This window comes from Nanorana parkeri, unplaced genomic scaffold, assembly GCF_000935625.1.
Source record: "Nanorana parkeri isolate BGI_ZX_2015 unplaced genomic scaffold, ASM93562v1 scaffold1027, whole genome shotgun sequence".
Taxonomy (NCBI): Eukaryota; Metazoa; Chordata; class Amphibia; order Anura; family Dicroglossidae; genus Nanorana; species Nanorana parkeri.
In genome coordinates, this window is record NW_017307295.1 from 532,559 (window position 1) to 556,191 (window position 23,633).

The following is a 23,633-nucleotide window of genomic DNA, read 5'->3' on the forward strand; positions in this document are numbered from 1 at the left end:
ATCTAAAAAAATTTAGGGGAGCACGACGGGGCGGGGGGGGGGGGGGGGTTGGCTAATTTTCCTAATATTCGTCTTTATTACATAGCATGCCTGTTGAGGCATGCGTTTGATTGGTTGTCAAACGTTAGAGAAAGCAGGGTACTGACTGATATGTAAGCTCCAAGCTTACCCACAATGCATATATTTGGGGAAGTTGACAGGAAGGAAGCAGGAAAGCATGTGAAAGGTAGATACAAACCTCCTGAGCTTTTTACTTTACTATGGTTGGGCAAGGTACAGGTTGTTACAGGCAAAAATGCCAGGGCTATAATGTCAAACATTTGATGCCAAGCACTTTTTACATTTAAACTTGGTATACTATCGGAAAATAGCAACTGCTTCTGAGAAAAAGACACAAATCGCATGAAAAATTAAATAATAAAAAAAACTGGTTAGGATCTGTGTGTAAACCCACTCAGCGTGTTCTAGCTCAGTGGTAGCTTCCTCTGTCTCCCAGTGATCTTGATGCAAAGCAGTCAAACACGCCACATAATCCTGGTTTCCTGGTTTGGGAGGTCAACTTACAAATTAGCAGTTCTCCTAGCTTTAGGAACAAGAAAAAGTTAATAAGTTACAATTGGAGAGCAATGCTATTTAGACCCTGTATAATATAGGCCAGGGGCAGGCAACCTTTTAAGTGTAGCATGCCAAAAAATGTTCCAAAGCAATTGAGAGTGCCAGACAGGGTCACCGATAGAAAACATGGTGGCCTGTACAGCCTGCCTGACAGAGCCTCCTGCCCCTTCTCCCCTAGTGTTCCTCCACAAACTTGCAGATAGACACACCACTATACTACACCACTATTCCACACAACTTTAGAGTTTTAGAAAGGGAAACACCTCAGGAAGTCTTGGGGTAAGTGTTTTTCCCCATAGTTCTCCTCAGGGTCACAAGATGACATAAACTAGCGTCTTCCCGTGACCCAAAGCTACAGCTCGCGGTATACTGAGACCGCCGCAGCCGGGACGGATCCCGACATTACTGTCGAGATCCACCCAGCTGCGTGATTGACAGCTGGCTCTGCCTATCTAGAGGCAGTTCCAGCTGTACCCGCCCCTCCCCCGTTCGTTCCTCCAGTCAGTGCTGGAGGATCGGAGCTGGGTAGGGGGGGGATCACACTGCAGGGAGCCGTGAGAGACAGTCATGGCTCTCCAGGGACAGGATCAAGAAGTGAGCGAGTGACGGTATGTGTTCACTCACTTCCCGATCTATTGAGCCGACGTGTGACAGTTTCATTGTCCCAAATGTCGGCTCAAACTATGAGGTTGAATGAAAATCACTCGCCTCATAGTTCTCCTTTAACATTACCTGTTAAGGAAGTGGTAGAATTTTTACACAAGTACAAAGCACTTCAAAATGTAAGTAGCATTTTTTATATATCTTTTTAATTATCCTGTGTGAATGTGAACAAATGACAAACATAATATAGGTGTATTATGTTTGTCTACAAAAGTGGAACTATACTTTACGGGCTCGTTCACACCAGTTGGGGTGCGTTATGCTCTGTGTATCATTGGTGTACATTGTGTTAGGGTAGTGTGATGCCGTGTTACATCACATCACACTGTTTACATTTTTCTTCTTTTTTAAATTTATTGAAATGTAATTTCATTCAGCTCTATGTACCGCAGTTCAATGCGATACAGTGACATATGCAAGTGGGTGAGTTGCACTACATAAAAATTCAGACATGCAGCATTTTTATGCCACGCACACCATCACACATGTATGGTCTAAAACAATTGTTTTAATGTGCTAAGAGATGTGTTAAGCCTATATTGATCTATACAGATCAGTGCAGCTCAACTGACATGGAGTGAAGGAGCCCTAAATGTAGCCTGGCTACAATGTTTGTTGTAGTGCTCTTAGATGTGTGCACATTCTCATCTGCATTCATTTGGACCACCAGAGTTACCCAAATTAAAGAGGGTATTTTATCAGTTATTTTGCATACCTGCACGGTTTACTTTGATGTAGATCTTCAGCCTGTAGTCATTAAGGGTTGAAAAATATTTATATCCTCACATCACCAGTTGTGTTACATTGCAAAATGTACTGATTGATATAGAAGTTGTGGCTGTACAGTATGGTGCCACTCTGGCAATATATTTATTTCCATCTATAAACCGCTTAAACAGCAGCAGTTAAAGTTTAATGGCTTCCTTTTCATCCCCCATGCAGCTCATTTGATGAGTACAGTTCTGAGCTGAAGTCGGGAAGACTGGAATGGAGCCCAGTTCACAAATCTGAGAAATTCTGGAGAGAGAATGCGGCAAGATTAAATGAGAAGAACTACGAGCTCTTAAAGTAAGCATCAATTTGTCAGATACTGTATTATAAAAACATAAAATAAACATTAGATTCAAGATCTCTTCTTATGCTTGTCTTTCTCTTAAGAAAGAAGCAGAAATTGTGATACCTGATTATCCAAATATTCCCATATTCAATTATTTAAGTCAAGTTCACATGGAGTTAAACCCCTTGAGGGGACCCATTGTGGCAGAAATCTGGCCTCTTAATGTGAGACAAAGTCACTTGCTGGATCATCAGTTACTGACTATGTTCCCCAGCTATTTGTGAGACATGAAACAGTATCTAAGTAAACGAAAAGATTTTAGGTGGAATGATCTGAATTTCTTGTGACTTTCAGAGTGTATACTCTTCCATTCCTCATCATTTTGTGTAATGACAGCCACATATTTCTTGGACTCTTATCACTATCATGTAGCACATTAACAATTTATTGCTGATGTGGTAGATTATTTATTAAATCAATTAAAAATTTTAATTGTTTCACTACCTTTAAAAGTGTGGGGCAGCTATGGAAGCTACCCTCTCGCCCTCCTTATTTAACCTATAAATAGATTGGTGGTAGAAGAACATTTTTGGAGCTAGAAACCCATTTAGATCACACATTATATTTTGCACAATGTATAGATAACTTTGTTATTTATTTCCACAAAAGCAACAGATGATTTGCCACCTTTTTTGGGATATTTAAAGGATAATAATCGAAATCTTAGATTTACTGGGCATCTAGATAAGTCTGTTATCTCCTACTTGGGCGTTAGTCTGAGTGGAAAAGATGGTTTCAAACAGTAGTATATATGAAACCCATTTCAGGTAATGCATTGTTACATGCAGACTTGGGCCCCCCTAAACATACTATTAGACAGTTTATTAGGTTTGCATAGGGTTAGCACAGCAGATGAAAACTTTGAAATGTGATGAATGATAGTTTTTTGGATTGATTTTGAGTGGTGCATATGGCAGAGAATTAAAATAGAAATACCTTGGTGAAGAATACGTTAAACTGCAACTGATGCCAGACCTTTTTTGTTTAGTTTTGGATATAGTGGAGAGGGATAAAAACACCTGTCAGATTTGTATTGCTGTCTGTGTCTGCCCTTCTCTACCCTCTACCCTATCTATGTGTCCTGGTGACTATTATCAGTGAAAGTGAAAGAAAATCATAAATTGTAAATTTCTCCAGAACAGGAATAGATGATAAATCTTCCAATGGGAACACTAGTTCTAGTGACCCTGCTGATTACAAAGGATTTCCCTCTCATTGGAGCAACTTGCTCTCACTTCCTGTTGTATCTATCAGATGCAGAGTAAGGGGAATCTCCCCAATGAGACACTGATGTGAAAAATAATCCCACCAGTGCTGCTAAACATTTTGTTGAGTATCAGAACAGAAAAGTTTCCTCAATGTGCATATCAGGAATGAAAAAGTTCAGATAATTTCAAACAGAAGTTTAATTATGTAGTTGTACAGAAGAGAAGTACATTGGATATATCTACTATTTGTACTAGAATCCCTCATGGTTTAAACCACAAGTGGAATGTTACTTATTTTTATGAATGAGAAAGTGTTTATGAGCATGGCGATACTGCAAAATAAAGTGAAGGGTTTATAACAATAAGATCAATATTATTTAATTAGTCTAAAAACACAATGATTTACTTATTAATAAATGCTTTTATCTGTGCTTTATCTTCCTTGTTGCTTTTTCTCTGTTATTTTCCATATTTAAACTTATGTCGTTAAATTTGTCATGTCATTGTTTTTGTGTATTCTGTAGTAATATAACTTGTCAGCAAAGTATCTATTTACATTTTTGTCCAAGCATTTGCAATCCTCATGTTTCCAAACAGCATAATCCAACTCTCTCAACTTTGCTTCCTGGATCTTCCTGTGCAGTACAAGATCCCAAGCAACAGCACAGTCTCCAGTAGATGTCGACCTACTAGCATGGAGAAGGGAGGATGGAAGAGCAGGGAGGAGAGGGATGCCTTGCCTTGCTCTGCCTTTTGTGTTTGTGGAGACACACACAGCTTAATAACACACACAGGGGTGGCTCCATAAGACCCTGCAAGGCAAAGGAGACACCCTAAAACAGGATATCAGGGCCAGTGCTCAGGGGACCAGCTGATTGTACAAGAAACTAAAACTTTTAAACATCAAGAAGCAGCATCCATTGTAGCTGATGTTATCAACTTTTGAAATAGCTTAAAAACCTTTTTACTTTAATATCACTTTAACCCTTGCAGTAGAGCTACCCCCACACTACAAGGGTTAAGTGCTTGTTTTCATCTAGGATCTAAATTAACAAAAATACTCACCCGAACCTTCGACACGGCTGGCGGCTAGACCAGTTCCAGCAGCCTCTCTTTTTAGCGATCTGGTGAATCCATGAGTCATCATGTCCAACACAGTGTATTGGACATGAAGATTCTGAGGGACATTCCATTGCTGCAGTGTAGGAGACATGACAGAGGTCGGAGGTTCAGATGAGTATTTCTTTGTTATTTTAGACTCTAGATGAAAATGAGAACTTAACTCTTACAGTGCACAGGTAGCCTTAAGTTTTCTTCTGCCCAGAGCTCTTCTTTAAAAATATACAGTATGTGTGAGCTGGCCAACATTCATGTTCACATTGCCCAGTTATGTATGTTAATTCAATGGAGTAGAGGGATCAAGCTCAACCAGCACAGCTAACCTGGGGAACAACCATGATTAACATCCTAATTTCTAACCAGATCAATAGATTATTCCCCTATTTGGTGTTGTTGATTGGTACCCATATATGTAATAACTACCCACTCTATTCAAGATTGGCTAGATCAAGAGACTCCATCTCGTCTTGTCTCAGGGACCTTTCATTTAAAGTGACTGATCATTTGTGCTCTAGGTTGCAGGGTTATAAGGACAATGTACCAAAATACAGCGCTCAAGGGAAACAGGCGGGAGCTCTAGGTTGCAGGACCTGAGCTGGTTTCAGTTAATGAGCCATATTTGAAAATTAGTTCAGAACATTATATAAATGTGATTTTATCTTTGCATGCCATCTTGTTTATGAAAAGTGTATAGTGCAGCAGGTGTTTAGACATAAAGATATCAAAGGAACCATAACAAGAACAACAGAAGTAGCTAAGAACAACTAGCTGGGGGCAATGGGTCAATCGTTTTAAATAATTACAATGTCTAAGAGATCAGAAATGAGTAGTTCCTACAGACCTGAAGTCTTTTGTTGTCATAAAAACATTTATCTTGGTATTAAACGTTGATAAATATGTCTTGCTTTACACGCTCAAATTGATAGATTTGGTTTCCTAAGCTGCTGTGTGAAGAAAAGGTTACTTTTGTACATGTCTGTTAAATTGTAAAGGTCACATATGCCATTACTCATGTGTAAATCCTTGCTTGTCTGACCTATCCTTTTTATTTTTTACAGAATCCTAACAAAACTTTTGGAAGTCTCTGATGACCCTCAAGTTCTTGCCGTGGCTGCCCATGACGTAGGAGAGTATGTACGACACTACCCCAGAGGAAAAAGGCATGTTCAGGCACCAGTAATTTACAGTTTCATTTGTCATAGCTTTTATTGAGTGGATTATTGAAATAGTTTTGATTTAAAGCATAAGTAATCTCAACTTTGCAACTGTACACCATCATCCAATAGATAGCACACACTTGTGGTAGTCTGTATACAAATCCTCTATACCATTCCCCTTATATTGCTGCATTCTGCCGTTGTGATGCATTTGCAATTCTATTCTAATTTCTGGCCTACTGGCCATGTTGAGTTCTGCAGAGTGCATTGACCGGATTATGTCTTCTTCTTTCACCTGCAAGGCTCTTCCTCTTGTGATGTCCTCTGCCCTTCCTGAAACCCCATGTTACTAGCGACATCATTGGGCCAATGAAACTTTTCCTGTTGTGCCGTCTCCTTTTTTGACTGTTTGCATGTTATGAGGATAGTATATGTGGAAGCCAGTTTTCCCTTCTGCATACATTCTCATCTGTCTCCTCAAATTACCAAGGGGATGAGCAGTGTCGTTGATAACATGTCACAGCACCATGACAACTTGAAATTCAAAGTGAGGCTTGGTTCACTTTGGTCTGCACATGTGCGAGTTCTAGGGATGACGCACGTCTACAACCAAAAACAAAAGAATGCTTCCCAATATTTGTGTATATTGTGTTTATTTAAAGTTTGTAAACTTTTGTGACTGAGGGACTGACTTTTTCTGTCAGTGGTATGCATGGTTTACTGCCGCTTTAAATGATACTATGCCAACTATATACAGTACATCTCCATACAAAATACATTCACTATTCATATACATGCTGCTCCTGAAATAATCCAAAAACAGGTGCAGTTGACCTTCTGACCTGCTTCAAGCAGGTTTCGCATTTCCATCGACTGGTATGGAAATGCAAATCCATTTGACGCGGACAAAAGCCCATCAGCACAGGCACTCATTCTTGCCATTCACATGATAACTTCCTGGCAATTTCAACCCTCTTCATCACAAGAACTGTGGAATGGATCAGTTCAACCTACTACTATGCATGCCCTTTACTGTAGATATAAATATATAAGTTGTTGCTGGTAGGTTGCCTTGATCTATTTGATTGTTTTTGTGATTTAAATTGTCAGGAAATTGCGTATATTTGTGTAAAGGTGCCCATTCACTGGCCAAATTTTGGTTGGTTTTTACTGTACCGCCTGAAATTCGCACAGTGTGTGGGGCTGTCGGCTCCCTTACAGCCGGCATTCCTTGATCATCTGATCGAGGAGCCTGCTGGAAAATCTTTGTGCGATCAGAGCTGGCAGCCAATGGGCTGCCTGCTCTGATCGGCTATTCTGATAGGTGTCGGCAGCACTTTTCAGAATACAATGCAAACAGCGGCGATTCCTCATTCGACGTGCTGTTTATGTTGATGGAGGAATCGCATCAATTTCTTTCGTTCAGCCCGTGGGTTGAACAAAAAAAATTGACAGGTGTATGGCCAACCTTAGGTTTTCTTGGCAATTTTGTTTTCAGAGGAGTTATTGTTTGTGACTTTGCTGTCATCTTTTTTTAATTTGCTTTGGGCTTCTTCCAAACTTTACTTCACTGCATTGCTTTCTTTTTCTTCAGCTATTCAGCAGTTTCTCTTTTCTTCTACCATCGCCAGCTTTAGTTGTGTTCCTGTACATTTCTACAAGGTCCCCCAGCTTTCTGTTATTCTATAGCTTCTTTCTATCACTGAAGACTCTATTGTTATAAGACTAACTGTTTCATGTTATCCGCTTTATACAGACTAAGTACCATAAACTCATAAAAAGATTAATATGATAAACTAAATGATGTTGACTAATCAAAATGTTAAAACTTAAATTGGAAAAATAATTATTTTGAGACTATGGCTTGGTATTTTGCAGTATGGGGACATGTACAACTGGGGGCACACTCAACTTTTCAGCTGCTAAGTATTGAACCAGTAGTTCAGGTGATACTTTGTGGTAAATTAGCCTTAGGGAGGGGCTTAGGGGTTTATAAGTAGTTATACATAGATGTATGGGTTAGGTTAAGGCTAGTTGGACAGGTTGTTAGGATTAGGTTATCTGTTGGTGTTTTATATTGTCAGACGGTCACTTCTGTGCATTTTGTTAAGTGTTAGCATTTGGTTGACTGTTGAGGATTCATTTTCAGGGTTAGGTTAGGGGTTAACTTTCAAGAGCTAGGTTAAGTGTAAGAGCCCTTGCACAGCAGCTGATGCGCTGATCCTGGCACATCGCACTGTTTACTTTAAAGAAAAAAAAAACTTTATTGAAATGTCACAAGTGACATTTCATCGAGTTCCACGGGCACGCTCAGCGTGTTTAGAGATGGTTGTACTGCGTTGCATCTGCACTGAAAAAGTACTATTTGTGGGAAACCGGCCCATCCGTAACAAGGCATATTACCTTGTCTCACACTGGCGCTGCACTGGCCATTTTTTCCATCTCAGCAAGACAAGGCAATTTGCCATTGCATCTGGTGTGCACCCACCCTTAAAATGCATAGTGTCTGGCTTCAGTACTTCTAAATCACTGATTCAGTCCTCAGCAAATGATAGTTTAGAAGAATTTATCATTCTTATTGGTATATAAGTAACTCAAGAAGCATCGACTGTATCAGCATGCCATCCAGAAAACTTGTATTTCTTGAAAGAAGTTAGCATTGGCAGCACACATTTTTCTCTGAGGACAGGTGTGCCACATCTCAGAGCAACGACTAAATAAGTCAGTAACTATAATAACTTGGAGATAGCTAGTGCCATCAATTAATTGGCAATAGTAGTTACAAACATATTGCACAAATGTTGGTTTACATATTGTGATGCATGCTAGAGATTTTCTTTAGAAGCAGTACTCATGCAGAGGTGATATTCTCTAAAAATTGATACTGTGTTTTATTTTTTTTATTTTTTTTGTTCACTATAGTTTTTGTAAGTATAAGCTTTTTTTGCCTTTAGCTTGCTCCTTCTCATTATCAGCCTGTAATTTGAGTAGCCAAAAACAGATTACATTTGCTCAGGAAGAGCTGTTGTGCAGAAATGCATATCTGGCAATAGCTAAAAATCTTATTTTTATTTTAGGCTTGTAATCACATTTGCTGAAATCGATTATTAGAAATTAAATTCTATTTCTTCATCTACCCAGCTAACAAAACCTGTGATTCAAGGCAATCATATTTTGCAAACAATTGTTTTGAATAGCTTTTTTTAATAGTTCTCTCTCCGAGTCTCACGGTAAGATTAATTGTATAAGCAGGCTAATCAATATGCCAACCCTTTCTTGCAGGGTGATTGAGCAGTTGGGTGGGAAGCAACTGGTAATGAACCACATGCATCATGAAGACCAACAGGTCCGATACAATGCTTTGCTGGCTGTGCAGAAACTGATGGTCCATAACTGGTAGGTGACAGCTTAAAAATATATTGTTTCTATAAATATTAATGACAGCTGTACTGCTTTCGCAAGTTCTTAAACAATGCTTTTTAAAATATTTGGGATATGATTTGTTTTATTTTGGCATGGAATAGTTAAGACCCCTTTCAGTTTTTGTTTCTATGTGACATCAGGGAGATTTTCAGTTTCCTTTCCCAGAGACACAGCAGAAAGTAAGAGAAGATCCCCTCTATACCACCTTGGTTGTCTCCAAAATAGATTTTCCATTTTTTACATAGTTAGGCAGGTTGAAAAAAGACACAAGTCCATCGAGTTCAACCTATAGAGATATGAAAAAAAAAGGAAGAAATGCCTAAACAGAATGCTATGGCCCAAATTACCGCCTGTTGATCCAGAGGAAGGCAAAAAAAACCCTATAAAGCATGGTTCAATTTGCTCCAACAGGGGGGAAAAAATTCCTTCGTGATCCCATAAGGCAATCTGATATTCCCTGGATCAACTATTTCTGGTGCTTAATTTACTTATATGTGTGAGTGTTTGGTTTTGTGTATAGTAAGTGTATGATGAAGGCATCAGAGGTAGAGTGATTGTTTTCTGTTGACATTTAATTTTGAAACTACTTCTAAAGGTCACAAACTTTGGTTAGGAATTCACTGCTTCAATGAGAGGTGTTTTATATGTATACACATATATTGTGTCTTCATTAAACCCTTTAAAAAAAAATTTCAGTAGAGTAAGAGTTTTACTTTATTGTGCCTGTATGAGTAGCATATTTACTTCCTCTTAATGCAAGCTGATATAAATGAATACTCTGTCTGCTATCATAAATGGCTAAGTACCAATTCATCTATCCGTGTTCTAGACTTTAGTAGCTATCTTATTATTATTCTGTAAATATATGTGTTTCTTTTTCATTTTTTTACTGCCCTAATGTCTTTATTATAGGCTAATGTTGAGAGACCAGAAGATTAATTTCTTCTTTGCTGCTGTTTTGGTAATAAAGACTCGGCACTGTTCATCCTTTTTTGGAGTTTTACATGTTTAATTAAACACCATCATCTAATGAGCACCCTGCTAGGGAGATTTCACCTATCACAAAGCCAAGTAAATACAGTTACCTGTTTTCTCTGTTTCCATGGTAAATCCTTCTTTAACAACCAATGTTTCACTAAGTAGACCTTCACAATATAAGAACTGTGCCATGGGGACAATCTGGCACCCACAGACTGGTTATAAGTCAGCCTGTAGGTAAATATGCCCTGTCAACCAAAAAGAAAAGCAAACAATATTCACTAAACTAACCCTTTGAACGTGTGAAATAAGGATTTTTTTCCACCAAAGTATCTTTCGTAGCTCTGTTTTGGATCAACACCCTGTATTTCTATAACCTTTAGTACAAGGCATGTTCAAAGTAGACATAGTCTGGGAAGAAAACCTGAGAATATTATTTTACTCGTGTCATGTAAAGGAATAAATGCGATCACTATTATTTAGTTTGTTAACACATACACATACACACACGCATTGTAGGTGACCTAACAAAAGGAAAAAAGATATATAGGAAAAATGTATCTTAAAAGTTGTTTTCTTACAGAACAAATTTCTAGCTTCCTTTTATTGACATAGTTGGATTTTTTCCCTAACTGAAAATTGATGTCATTTATTTGTTCATTAATGCTGCTTCAGGACATCATTTATTTGACATAGAAAGTTGGTAAAAGAAGTTTAGAAAATGGAGTTCAGAAAGCACTTTCTGGTTAGAGAAGTACTTTCAAGCATGTTCTCTCTGGGTTTGGTAGCAAAGAATATAATGCTACATATACCCTCTATTCAGAAAGATAATGTGTTGCTGTGTGCTCCCCTTTTTTGGTACAGAGTTGAGGGATTGAAATATTAAAACTCATTTATCAACGCTTTTCTATTAGACATATTTTTGTATTGCCAGCAACAAAACTCTAGATTCCACTTTGCATTTTAAACTGCACTAAGTAATTGGAATTAATGATTGCTGTAAGCTTTGTGTTTGATTTGGGCCACAAGAATGTTCTCATGTAAAACACCCTTCACCAATTAAAAAGATTTTGATAATTTTGGATTTGTATTTTGCCAATAAATTCTAGAGTGCTTGACATAAGAATATTTTGCTAGCTAACATTTTCAGTTAATCAGGAACTTGTCAAAATAGAAATATTGTAGTTGTGTTTGCTGAGGCAATTGGAAGATGTGAAGTCTAAAGATTGATAGATGTTTAGTCGCTCATCAAGTCTGAGCCACACCCCAACTGTACTCCTTCGAACTCCACAAAGTATTAGGCAGGGGGTAAAAAGTAAAATCAATTTTACTCCGTGTCTCCAAGTGAATACTATAGGCTGCAGGGTTGTTGTTTTTTCTTATAAAAAGCAACCCTCCTTCCCTTGCCAGAAGGACTTATATTCCTTGTTCCAAAGATATAAAACAGATTAATATTGTATAGATAAAACAATGAAAATACAGTAGTAGGTTTTGCCTGTATTAGGATTACATAAAGCTTAGGACTGGGTGCAGAATATTTAGATCATACTGCCCTAACATAAACAACAAAAATGAATCTCTAAATGACTTCAGGAAGTGCACTGACTGGCAAAAGTGATACATGCAGCATCACTTTTTTTTTCTTCTTCTTTGCATACAAAGACTTATAGTCATCCCTTCTGTGAATACTAACACTAATAGTCATCCCTTCTCCTTTGGGGACCAATAAATTCCATGTTGTGTCAATAAATTTTACTGCAGAATGTCAGGACATCTGTATGTGGTAAATGTAAAAGCTATTGGGTGCAACATGGCAATGATCCAAAATGTAGAAATAATTTAACAAAAGCGTCAGAATCAGAAGAAATGTATGGCTTTAGTCTTAATATTCATGACTTGGTTAAATACTGGGCTTGATCTAGAGCAGGATTTCAAAACACATAAATGGACTGCAATAGCGTGGGACAGGAATGGTCAAGAATATCTGCTTTCTGGCCATTTTGCGATTTTTAATTTATTCATAAAATGGTTTGACTAACTGCTGAGTATACAGTATGTGTTCACATAGTTTTCCTTTAGTGATCTTGATTGTTTGTTTAAATTGTTTGTTTAAAAGTTTATGACATTGTTTACGAAGTTGTTTGGTTATGGCCCAGTCCACATAAAACTGTTATGTCAGTGTTTGGTAGATAAAATAATTCAACCACCTGACAATTGTTTTATATCTTTTGTGGACTGTATTGGTTTGAAGGTTTCCTTCTCTTTCTATGTTTTTTTAATGTATTTTGTATAATGGAGAATGCAACAGGAGATGCTTGAATGCTAAAATTTGGGAACGAAAATCCAGAATTCCCTGGTAGACAAGAACAGGGTCAGAAATCGTGTCAGGCGGATCCTGTTGTTGGGGTTTCCAAATCATATAAAAGACCAGAGGCTGACTCTGTTCCACCTCAAGTTCCACCTATAACTAGAATAAATAAATAAAAGGTTTACACATGTCATAAGGAACAAGCAAGCCATGGTGGCAGTACACAGCCAGGGCTCTCTAAAAGACTTAACCACTTCCCGTCCACCAAACGACGGCCGAACGGGAGTCTCCTGGATGCAGGTGGGCGTCTGTAGATGTCCTTCGTGCCCGCTTTACCCCGCGGGTAAAAATAAATGTTTCCTAAAATAATAAAGGGAAAACCGTTTTTTAAAAAAAAATATTCGGTACTTTTTTGTTGTATAGTAAAAAATAAAAACCCCAGTGGTGATTAAATACCACCAAAAGAAAGCTCTATCTGTCCCCAAAAAAATGGTATAAAATTTGTTTCAGTACAGCGCTGCATGACATAATAAACTTCAGTTGAAGTACCACAGCGCTGAACACTGAAAAATGGCCCGGTCAGCAAGTGGTTAAAGTGTATTTCCACTTTTGAAGTCAAATTTAAGAAAAGTCTTCTATACAGGTGAAACTCGAATAATTAGAATATCGTGCAAAGTTCATTTATTTCACTAATGCAACTTAAAAGGTGAAACTAATATATGAGATAGACTCATTACATGCAAAGCAAGATAATTCAAGCTGTGATTTGTCATAATTGTGATGATTATGGCTTACAGCTCTTGAAAACCCCAAGAACCCCAAATCCACAACCTCAAAAAAGTAGATTATTACATGCAATCAATAAAACAAGGATTGTACATAGAACAATATCGGACCTCTGAAAAGTACAAGCATGCATATGTACTCAGTACTTGGTTTGGGCCCCTTTTGCAGCACTTACTGCAATTACTTTTGCACGATATTCTAATTATTCGAGTTTCACCTGTATCTTCGTTATGTGTTCCTATTAACACAGCATACTTAAAAAATAACTTTTTTTTAAAATTGTTATCTTACAGATGTTTTGTTAAAGCAGACAAGATGGCTGATTCCAGGTTTTTCTTAGCCCTTTCACAGTGATCTATCCTAATGGAAAGACGTGGGAGTGAAATTTGAGGATTGTGTTTATCTGATAAGCTTGACAAGCCACCTCAGACCCATCAGCCCCTACTAACATTTCAAAGAAAAAAAAAAAAGCGAGAAGAAATTGTAACCCTTAAAACCCTAACCCAAGTAAAAGCAATTTAAACTGAAAGAAGCATTTTTTTTTTAGCTTATGCTATAGGAATGGGAACAAGTAACATATATAAAATAGGTGTTAGTCCAATTTGGCTATGTAAGTGGAAATACACTTAAAGGACAGCTGTATACTATGTACTTTCAACAATATACTGCAGGATCTATTATTGTATTGAGGAGAATTTATCAAAACTGGAGCAGTCAAAATTTGGAGCAGTCGTGGATGACAACCAATCAGCTTCTCTCTTCAGTTTGTTCAGTTAAGATTTGAAAATGAAAGAGAGAGGCTGATTGGTTGCCATGCACAGCTGCTCCAGGTTTTTTCTGCTCCAGTTTTGATAAATACCCCTCATTGTATTTTAATGTCAAAGCAGGGCATCAACACCATGCTTTCCTAAATACATTTTTTGTGGTAGCATTTTGTGAACTCCTAGGGATTTGTTTTGATATCTGCATGGATATATCTGCTCATCTTCTACATCATAAAAAGTAAATCTAATTTAAAGGGTCAGTCCACCCAAAAGTGTTTCCTCTCAGTTCTCAAACTGCCACCTCAGAGCAAGAGGAAAGCCTGGCTTCAAATATTTATTGTTTCTTTGACTTGCCGATTTCGGTAGGATGGCGAGAAGAGTGTAGCAAATTGCTACAGTTCCTTCCTGAACAATGTTTGTTTCCCTCTGTATTTGATCTAGGTATCCAAGAGTCAATAACAAATAGTTTTTAATGTGAGCCTCTGAGAACTAGTCTGAATACTGAAGTGTTTTCCTAAGCAAGTGTCTACACTTTCCCCTAAACTACACTAACATAACTGAAAACAATCATTTAACACTTAGGGCTTGTTCACACCAAATGCAGACCAGATCTGCATGAGTTTCTGCACACGCAGTGCAGTGGGTTGTGCCACGTTTTTGCCGTGTTTTTGATGCGTTCCGGGTCGTTTTTGGTTGAAATTTTTTTTTCAATAGGGCTTGCTGCAGTTTTTACATGCTCTGGAACTGAATGCTGCGGTGTGAACTAGAGCCCAAAATACCATTGGAATACATTGGACACAGTTTTGATCCGGTCTGTAACTGCTCTGCTCCTGGAACGCGCTTGGTGTGAACAAGGCCTTAATCCCCCAACCCTAAACAAAACACCAAGCCTTTACCTGTCACTGAGGTCTGCAGGGCATTGGTGCTGCTCTGAGGTCTGCAGGGCATTGGCGCTGCTCTGAGGTCTGCAGGGCATTGGCGCTGCTCTGAGGTCTGCAGGGCATTGGCGCTTCTCTGAGCACAATTGAGCCATCAAATAAACACACAGGGATTGCGCTAAAACTGTAAGTCCAGTTTACTTTTCAGCACATGTAAATATGAATATGTTTTGTGTGTGCACTAGTTAATAATTTTTTCCACTTCTAAATGTGCTGCTACTGGCGAGGTAAACGCATTAAAAAAATTAGTGAGTTTAACTTACTATTAGCAGTACAGCGATGAGTGGAAAAATGTAAATGTATCTAACACTATGGCACGCTATTGTTCACTGGCACCCGGTTGTTTGATGGTTTCAAAAATGTAACTTGGTGTGTAAAGGGTTGCTGACCCCTGGAGTAGAGGATGGTTAAAACCCCGTCCGTTGTTTTCCCCTTTGTTTCCCATTGGAAGATTTCCCTTCACTCCCTGTCTTGTAGAGAAAACAGGAAGTGAGGGTAAATCTCTCCAAAGTAAGAGGAATGCCCTCTTAGGCAGTTGTCACAGGAACATGTGTCCCTACTGGAAGATTCCTACTTTTATTCCTGTTCTGGTGACAACTCAAAATGTTAGATTTCCCCTCACGTACAGTGCTGGTGAACAGTGGCCACCAGGGCAAATTGAGAGAAACTCTCCCTAGGTGGGACCCACCCAGCAATTGAAACTTCGCAGGCGCTCTAATTTGTCTAATTGTCTAATTTTGCCTCAGAACACAGCCATTAATAAAGAATGGTACAAAAACATCCTCCAAGAGCCACTTCTCCCAACCATTCAAGAACAGTTTGGCCTTTTCCAGTATGATGGAGCACTTTGCCATAAGTCAAAAGTGGTAACTAAGTGGCTTGGGAAACAAAACATCGAAAATTTGGATCTATTGCCAGGACACTCCCCAGACCTTAATCCCATTGAGTACTTGCAGTCAATCCTCCAAGAGGCGGGTCAACAAAAAAAACCCCACAAATTCTGACAAACTCCAAGCATTGATTATGCAAGAATGGGCTGCCATCAGTCAGGATGTGGCCCAGAAGTTGATTGACAGCACGCCAGGGCGAATTGCAGAGGTCTTGAATAAGAAGGGTCAACACTGCAAATTGACTCTTTGCATAAACATAATGTAATTGTTGATAAAAGCCTTTGACTCTAATGAAATGCTTGTAATTATACTTCAGTATACCTCCTTGCTGTGTCAGATCTGCCTTAGAAGAAAAGGCAGATCTGACACAAGGGAAGGGCCAGCACAGTCCCCATCGAGCTGGTTTGTGATGAATTGGACACAAGTGTAGTAGTAGTAGTGGTGAGGAGGAGTAGTAGTAGTGAGGAGGAGGTGTAGTGAAGAGGAGGAGGAGGAGATTCAGTCTCTATCATTTAAAATACACCTATGAGAAAAATGATAGACCTTTAATTTCTTTGTAAGTGGGCAAACTTACACAAATCTGCAGGGGATCAAATAATTATTTTCCTCATTGTATATATTATATTGAAACAGCTCGTCTTTACTAGAAATGTTCTAGTTGAGCTCATCTGAACTCTAAGTCATTAGCATCCTTGTCACCCCATTGTGATAAGAAACAGTGCAACTGGCTGCTAAATTGTATAATCAATGTAATTCCAGTAAATAACTCCAAGAAAGTACTACTAACCATACGGCTCCCATAACCATTGTGGATTAACTGGACTTGATGTCTGATACAACCATACAACATTTTTTGTTTTGTAAACACTCCTCAATACATGTCATGAAGCCTTGCTGAACCACTGTGACCCGTGCACAGTACTGTGGGCTTCATCCATATGGGTGTCATTTGATAGCCCACCCAATAAGCTAAACTGGGTAGAAGCTTACTCAAAGCTATGGACTATGTGCTGTCACGGTACAGTGCTTGATCCAGTGCTGCATTATGGTAGGAAAAGGAGAGTTCTGTGTTCCATCCAGAAGTATTGGCTATTTTACTTGGCTACAGTAGGTAAACAGGGCTGTAGGGAAGTGTGGGTAATGTACTGTAAGTATCAGTGGAGTATTGAAGTGGGAAGTTGGGGGTGGGTTATGCATGGCAGACTACTTACGTTCACCCATGAAATAATAGGTAACGGATATTAAATCACATGTCCTTGTGGACAGTGTTGAGACAGTGTAAGAGACTTCCTATTAAATATGTTCCAAAGGACGCTAAGCACAAATGGCCATAATGATCAGTAATTTTCTGTAATGCCTCCGCTGCTTTATTCTCAAAGCCAAGCAAATAGCCGTTATCATAATATGGGCAAATTACAAATGAAATGAAAGAAAGCGAAGCAGCCCTTGCAGCATTTGGGAGCCCATGGAATTGTTACTTATATGGTTATTTATACTTTCCTTCATTTTGACAGACAGCCATAATTCTCCTTGTCACTTAACACCTTATTACGGAGAAGTTTTTACTAAGGTGCTATTCAGCTGCAAGTAGAGCACAAAGACTGAAATATATTTTGCATATTTTAAAGTTTAATTTTACAGTGTAATGTGCAGATGGATCTTGAAATCCAAAGGAATCATGTGTTAACCTCTTGCCGTCCGCCCGTAGTAAAAAAACGGACGGACGGCACTGCAGCATCTGCGGGTTGCCGTCTCCAAACGGCAATTTTTTTCTGCTCGCGCGCGCCCCCTAGCGGGCACGCACGGGCAGAAAAGACAAAGTATTATCTGAAGTAAATGATGAAACTTCACATCCTGTGTCACTCATAGTCTGGGATCTTATAGCTTCATGGAGCTGTCAGGCATGCTTCCTTTAAAAAAGCAGACATTATGTTAAGATATATAGATGTATGTTAGATTGCTTAGAGGCTGTTTTGTAGTGTGTGTGTGTGTGTGTGTTTATTTTTTTAGGTTGAAACGATATTATTTACATGTCAACAACAATAAGCATTACATTAGTTGTTTATATGTACATAATTTTGTGGCAATTGAAGTCAAAGTTCTTATCTAGAAAAGCAATTTGTGAAATAATACTCTTCCCTCCTGGACTTTTCGAAAATTGTGTCTTGGTTCCATAGCAATGATGGACAACAGTCGCAGCAAAGCTGTCATTAGGAATTCAGCCATATCTCCCACTTATATACCTCACTAAGCAGTATTAAAATAAAAATGAATATAGTAGCAAGATCTCGCACATTCGCCAAAGTTATGGATCTTTGCTATGTGCAGGACCTTACAGTGATACTGTGATGTCACAAATATTGCAGCAAATTCCAGCGCATTCACAGCTCTAAATGGTCTCGCCTCCAACTCGGCACAGCACCACCACACCTCCTGCCACCACCACTCACAACCCCATCTCCCCACAGGAGCTGTCGCTAGGGATGCACCGATACCGGTTTTTCGGTATCGAGTATGAGTACCAATATTTTTTTCCGGTACCCGTCGATACCAATAGTGGAAGTCCCATTAAGGAAGCCAGGCGGCGTGTAATGACTCGCCACCTGGCTTCATGATTATCCGGGCGACGCGTAAAGACTTGCCACCCGGCTTCCTAATTAGCAGGTAACGAGGGAGCATGAAGCCAGCTTCCCGATCAACCAGGAAGCTGAGCAGCGAGTCATTGCACGCTGCCCAGCTTCCTGATTGGCCGGAAGCTCAAGTATCGGGCTAGGTATCTGAGCATTTGGGAGAGTATGAGTACTCGCCCAAATACTCGGCACCGATACTAGTATCGGTGCATTCCTATCACATACCACTGTACATATCGCACTTTAAAACCCTACCTTCCCTCCTCTAACCACTATTCCACTGCTACTGCCATAACACCTTTCATCCCCCTCATTCACACCACTATCACTACCTTGCCTACCAGCAACCCCCCCTAGGAAAGCAAGGTAAAGCCACCTCTCTGCTGGACCACATTAATTGTGAGCAAAAGGAACAGTATGCATAACAATAAGAGAAAGGAAGTGGAGATGCATCATGATGGCAGTGGGTGTCTGACACCTTCTGTACTATGTGTGGTGGTAGTAGGGGAGAGGGAGAGAGAGAACGAACACGTGTGCGCACAAGTACGTGTGCATGCAGTCCCTCCCCCCCCCATCGCCACACTGATTTTCCCCCACCCTCATATTGCTGCTGAAGTGTTTCCTCCCTTTTTTTTTTGCCCTTTTGCTGTCATTCCTAAGTTTGCCCATGCTGAAACAAGCACACTTTTGCTAATATATATATATGTATGTGTGTGTGTGTGTGTGTGTATGTATGTATGTATGTATGTATGTATGTATGATATATATATATTAGGGCTGCGGAAATTAACGATTAATCCCTCGATTAATCGTTAATTTTTTTGATCGATCAAAATTATTTTGATCGATCAAAGTTCTTTGGCTCCGTACTCACCTCTCCGCCGGCTTCAGTGTGGAATTCCTATCGCCCGACGCCCGGACATGCAGTTTCGGGCGACGGGCGAGTAGTTTTTTTTCTACATTTAGCCCGGCTGCGGGCAAGCAGCACAGCCAAATGTAGTGTGGGAGCCGTTTCGTACAAGTGGTTTCGAACAGCTGTACAGCTGTCTAAAATCACTTGTAACGAGCCTGAATCTCACTCCCCTCGCTCCCCCTCCCCTCTCCTCCTCCCCCTTCTCCCTCTCTCCTGTCTCTATCTATCTCCGGCGGCCGGCCATGTACCTCTCCCGGCTGTCTCTGGCTGCACGCTGGCTTCTTTTCTGCCCTGGTCTTCGGGGCCCCCACCACTTGTGGGGGACCCGGGACCAGGCTAATTAGATTAGGTTACAGCACGGAGCAAAGAACGCTTCTTTGCTCCGTGTGTGCAGTGATACAGGAATGCAGCCTTCCTGTCACAGGAGAACGAGCACAGTACTGTGCTAGAACTCCTGTGTTGGAGGTGACAAGGTCAATAAAGAGAACCTGTCACCTCCAAATGCTTTCACACAGGGGCTTTTTTAGCCATTGTGTAATAGCAATAAAGTTAAGTGAAAAAAAAAGTAAAAAAATAAATGACAATTAAAAATTTTATAACATAACAATGGAAAAAATAAAAAGTCGATAAAGTAAAAAAAATTATAAAAATAAATGACAATTAAAAATAACCAATATTACATTAGTTAAAAAAAAGTAAAATTAAAAAATTGAAATAAAAACCCCTCTGCACCCACCATCTGCATGCATGGGGTATTGTGTGTGATTGGACTGGGTGATCCGTTACCGCACGGCAATTGTGCACAAAATCGCGTGGATGGCCTGGCGGTCACAGAATCACATACCAACGCCGATTGAACTGGCGGCGCCATTATTGTCTAATGGCACCCCAGTCACGCCTGGCAGATTGCGCGGTTTTTCGCCACAATACCGCCCGTGCAATCAGACATAATCACGGTTGAAAACACTGCATGGTGCGTGTTGCGAAAAAGGTACATGTACCTTTTTTCAATGATTGCCACACCGATGTACCTCCACTGAAATCAATGGGGCCATGCGGCAACTGCTGCATGCAACCGCATACAATCGCCCAAGTCTGCACCAGCTGCATGCAACCGCACACAATCGCCCAAGTCTGCACCAGCCCTAAAGGGTAAATTCACTTTGCCAAGTAATTTGGAAAGATGGAATTACCTGCTCAAATCTGGTCCCCTCCCCCTCCCTCTTTACTTACCTTTCAGGGAACGGTCCTTCCCATCCGCCAATATGGGTGTACTATCTGTAATTGTGCCATGTATTCTGAATTTCGCTTGCAAATTATATATCATATCTCACAGAAGTGAATACACCCCTCACATTTTTGTAAATATTTTATGATATCATTCCATTGGATGACAGAGAAGAAATGACACTTTGATACAATGTAAAGTAGTGAGTGTGCAGCTTGTATATCAGTGTACATTTGCTGTCCCCTCAAAATAACTCAACACACAGCCATTAATGTCTAAACCGCTGGCAACAAAAGTGAGTAAACCACTAAGTGAAAATGTCCAAATTGGGCCCAATTAGCCATTTTCCCTCCCCGGTGTCATGTGACTCAGTGCTACAAGGTCTCAGGTGTGAATGGGGAGCAGGTGTGTTTAAATTTGGTGTTATCGCTCTCACTCTCTCACACTGTGTTATCGCTCTCACTCTCTCATACTGGTCCCTGGAAGTTCAACATGGCACCTCATGGCAAAGAACTCTGTGGATCTGAAAAAAATAATTGTTGCTCTACATAAAGATGGCCTAGGCTATAAGAAGATTGCCAAGACCCTGAAACTGAGCTACAGAATGGTGGCCAAGACCATACAGCGGTTTATCAGGACAGGTTCCACTCGGAACAGGCCTCGCCATGGTCGACCAAAGAAGTTGAGTGCACGTGCTCAGCATCATATCCAGAGGTTGTCTTTGGGAAATAGACGTATGACTGCTGCCAGCATTGCTGCAGAGGTTGAAGGGGTGGGGGGTCAGCCTGTCAGTGCTCAGACCATACACCGCACACTGCATCAAATTGGTCTGCATGGCTGTCGTCACAGAAGGAAGCCTCTTCTAAAGATAATGCACAAGAAAGCCCGCAAACAGTTTGCTGAAGACAAGCAGACTAAGGACATGGATTACTGGAACCATGTCCTGTGGTCTGATGAGATCAAGATAAACGTATTTGTTTCAGATGGTGTCAAGCGTGTGTGGCGGCAACCAGGTGAGGAGTACAAAGACAAGTGTGTCTTGCCTACAGTCAAGCATGGCGGTGGGAGTGTCATAGTCTGGGGCTGCATGAGTGTGTGTCAGAGCTATAGGGTGGGGAGGCTGTAAATGCCATATACGTGCATGCAAATCAAGGTTTTTAAGAGTCTTCCTTAGTATCCTGCAGTGTAGAGTACATAACAACATAGGGAGCTTTAGTTGTAATGAGTTGTGATGGTTTTGCTACTCCATCCAGCAGTAATAAATATATACTTTAAACTCCTGCATTCATATACCATGAACCCTCTTATCTGCTCACATATGTCATAAGCTGTGGCAGACACCATGTCCTTTTAGAGGTAACACTTCTAGAGCTGCAAATGCAAGTGAAGTATCTGACTGAATGGAAATCTATTGTGATAATTGCATTCAGCAGGAAATATCGTTTTTTTTTTTAATACAACTTTAGTCACACTCCAGTTACACAAAGTCAATGTTTCTTCCAATTATTCGGCCAAACTGATAGCAAGACAACATAAATGTATGGATCCTATACAGGAAGTTAGCAGGACTTTCGCACATTATGTTAATCGCACTAGCTGTTAAAGCAGGATATAGTTAGAAATGTTACGGCAGTCATTGATAAGAAGGCCATGTTCTGATTATATAAAAGAAAATACAACACACCACCACCCAAAAAGTGAAGACAACCAAATATAAAAGTAAGTAGCTTTTTCTACATTTAATATTAGCATAGTGAAAACGTTAGAAGCTTTGCTGTTAAAACAAAAACTGCCATAAATGTCAGTAGACACATTGGGGTTAATGTACTAGAAGAATAGAAACTGTTAGCAAATTCACTTTGCAAAGTGAAAGTTCACTGAGCTTAGAAAAAATTTAGTTGTGTTCATGTCCACCAACCAGTCGTGTTAGCAAACGTCTTGGTTTTATTATTATTATTTTTTATTTTTTTTACATTAACTCACAGAGAGAGACATAATCCAGCCCCTGTACAAAGCAATAGTCAGACCTCATCTGGTTTATGCAGCTCAGTTTGGGGCACAAGTACACAGAAAGGATGTTATGAAACTGGAGAGTGACGAGAGGGGCAAATAAACTAATGAGGCATGGAGGAGCTCAGCTATGAGGAGAGATTATCTGAACTGAATTTGTTCTCTCTGGAGAAGAGGCAATTAAGGGGTGATAGGATCACCATGAACAAGTACATAAATGATCCATATAGTGAACTTGTGCAAAGTTCACTATATGGATCAAAGTTCACTGCAAAGCACAAGGGGGCACGTTTTGCATCTGGAGAAAGAGATTTAATCTTAATCTCCGCATACGGAAAGGCTTCTTCAGAGTAAGATCTGTAAAAATGTGGGAGATCTGTAAAAAAAAAAAAAAAAGGCTACCTTAGGTACTAGTTATAACTATCTCGGTTAATTGTTTTTGAAAAAAGCTGCATGCATTCTTTTGTACACAGAATATAACAGGACATTAACATATTATAAGTAACACCAAGAGAGATTGTTGGTCCAGGGAATATCTGAATGCCTTAGGGGATCAGGAATCATTTTTTTCCCTGTTGGGATAAATTGAACCTGCACCAGCTACGATGCTAAGGGTTTTTTGTTTTTCTCTGGATCATCTGCGGGTAACTGTGGCTATAGGGTTCTATTTATCAAGGTTTTCCAATTATGTATTCAATTTAATTTCTCTATTGGTTGAACGCAATAGACTTTTTTTTTCTTCTTCAAACTAACTATTGGACACGATTAGATATTTAAAGTGACCACTCTGTTTGTTTACCATCATTCGTGTTGCAAAGTGAACATTCGCTTTGCTAAATAAACAGCCTCTACTCTACACCAAAATCTAATTTTATTATTTTCCATT

At 39.7% G+C, this 23,633-nt stretch overlaps 1 protein-coding gene across 2 annotated transcripts in view; it reads left to right on the forward strand.

The window, feature by feature from the left end:
* The window catches only part of ATP6V1H (ATPase H+ transporting V1 subunit H), a 75,659-nt gene that overhangs the window by 49,648 nt on the left and 2,378 nt on the right, over window positions 1–23,633 (forward strand). The window contains exons 12-14 of one of the 2 annotated variants that reach the window (XM_018567298.1): window positions 2,221–2,346; window positions 5,781–5,882; window positions 9,162–9,275. In XM_018567298.1, the coding sequence (XP_018422800.1) occupies window positions 2,221–2,346; window positions 5,781–5,882; window positions 9,162–9,275 (342 nt within the window). Of the gene's footprint in view, window positions 1–2,220; window positions 2,347–5,780; window positions 5,883–9,161; window positions 9,280–23,633 lie in introns of those variants that run through there. The other variant, XM_018567299.1, reaches the window with a different exon arrangement.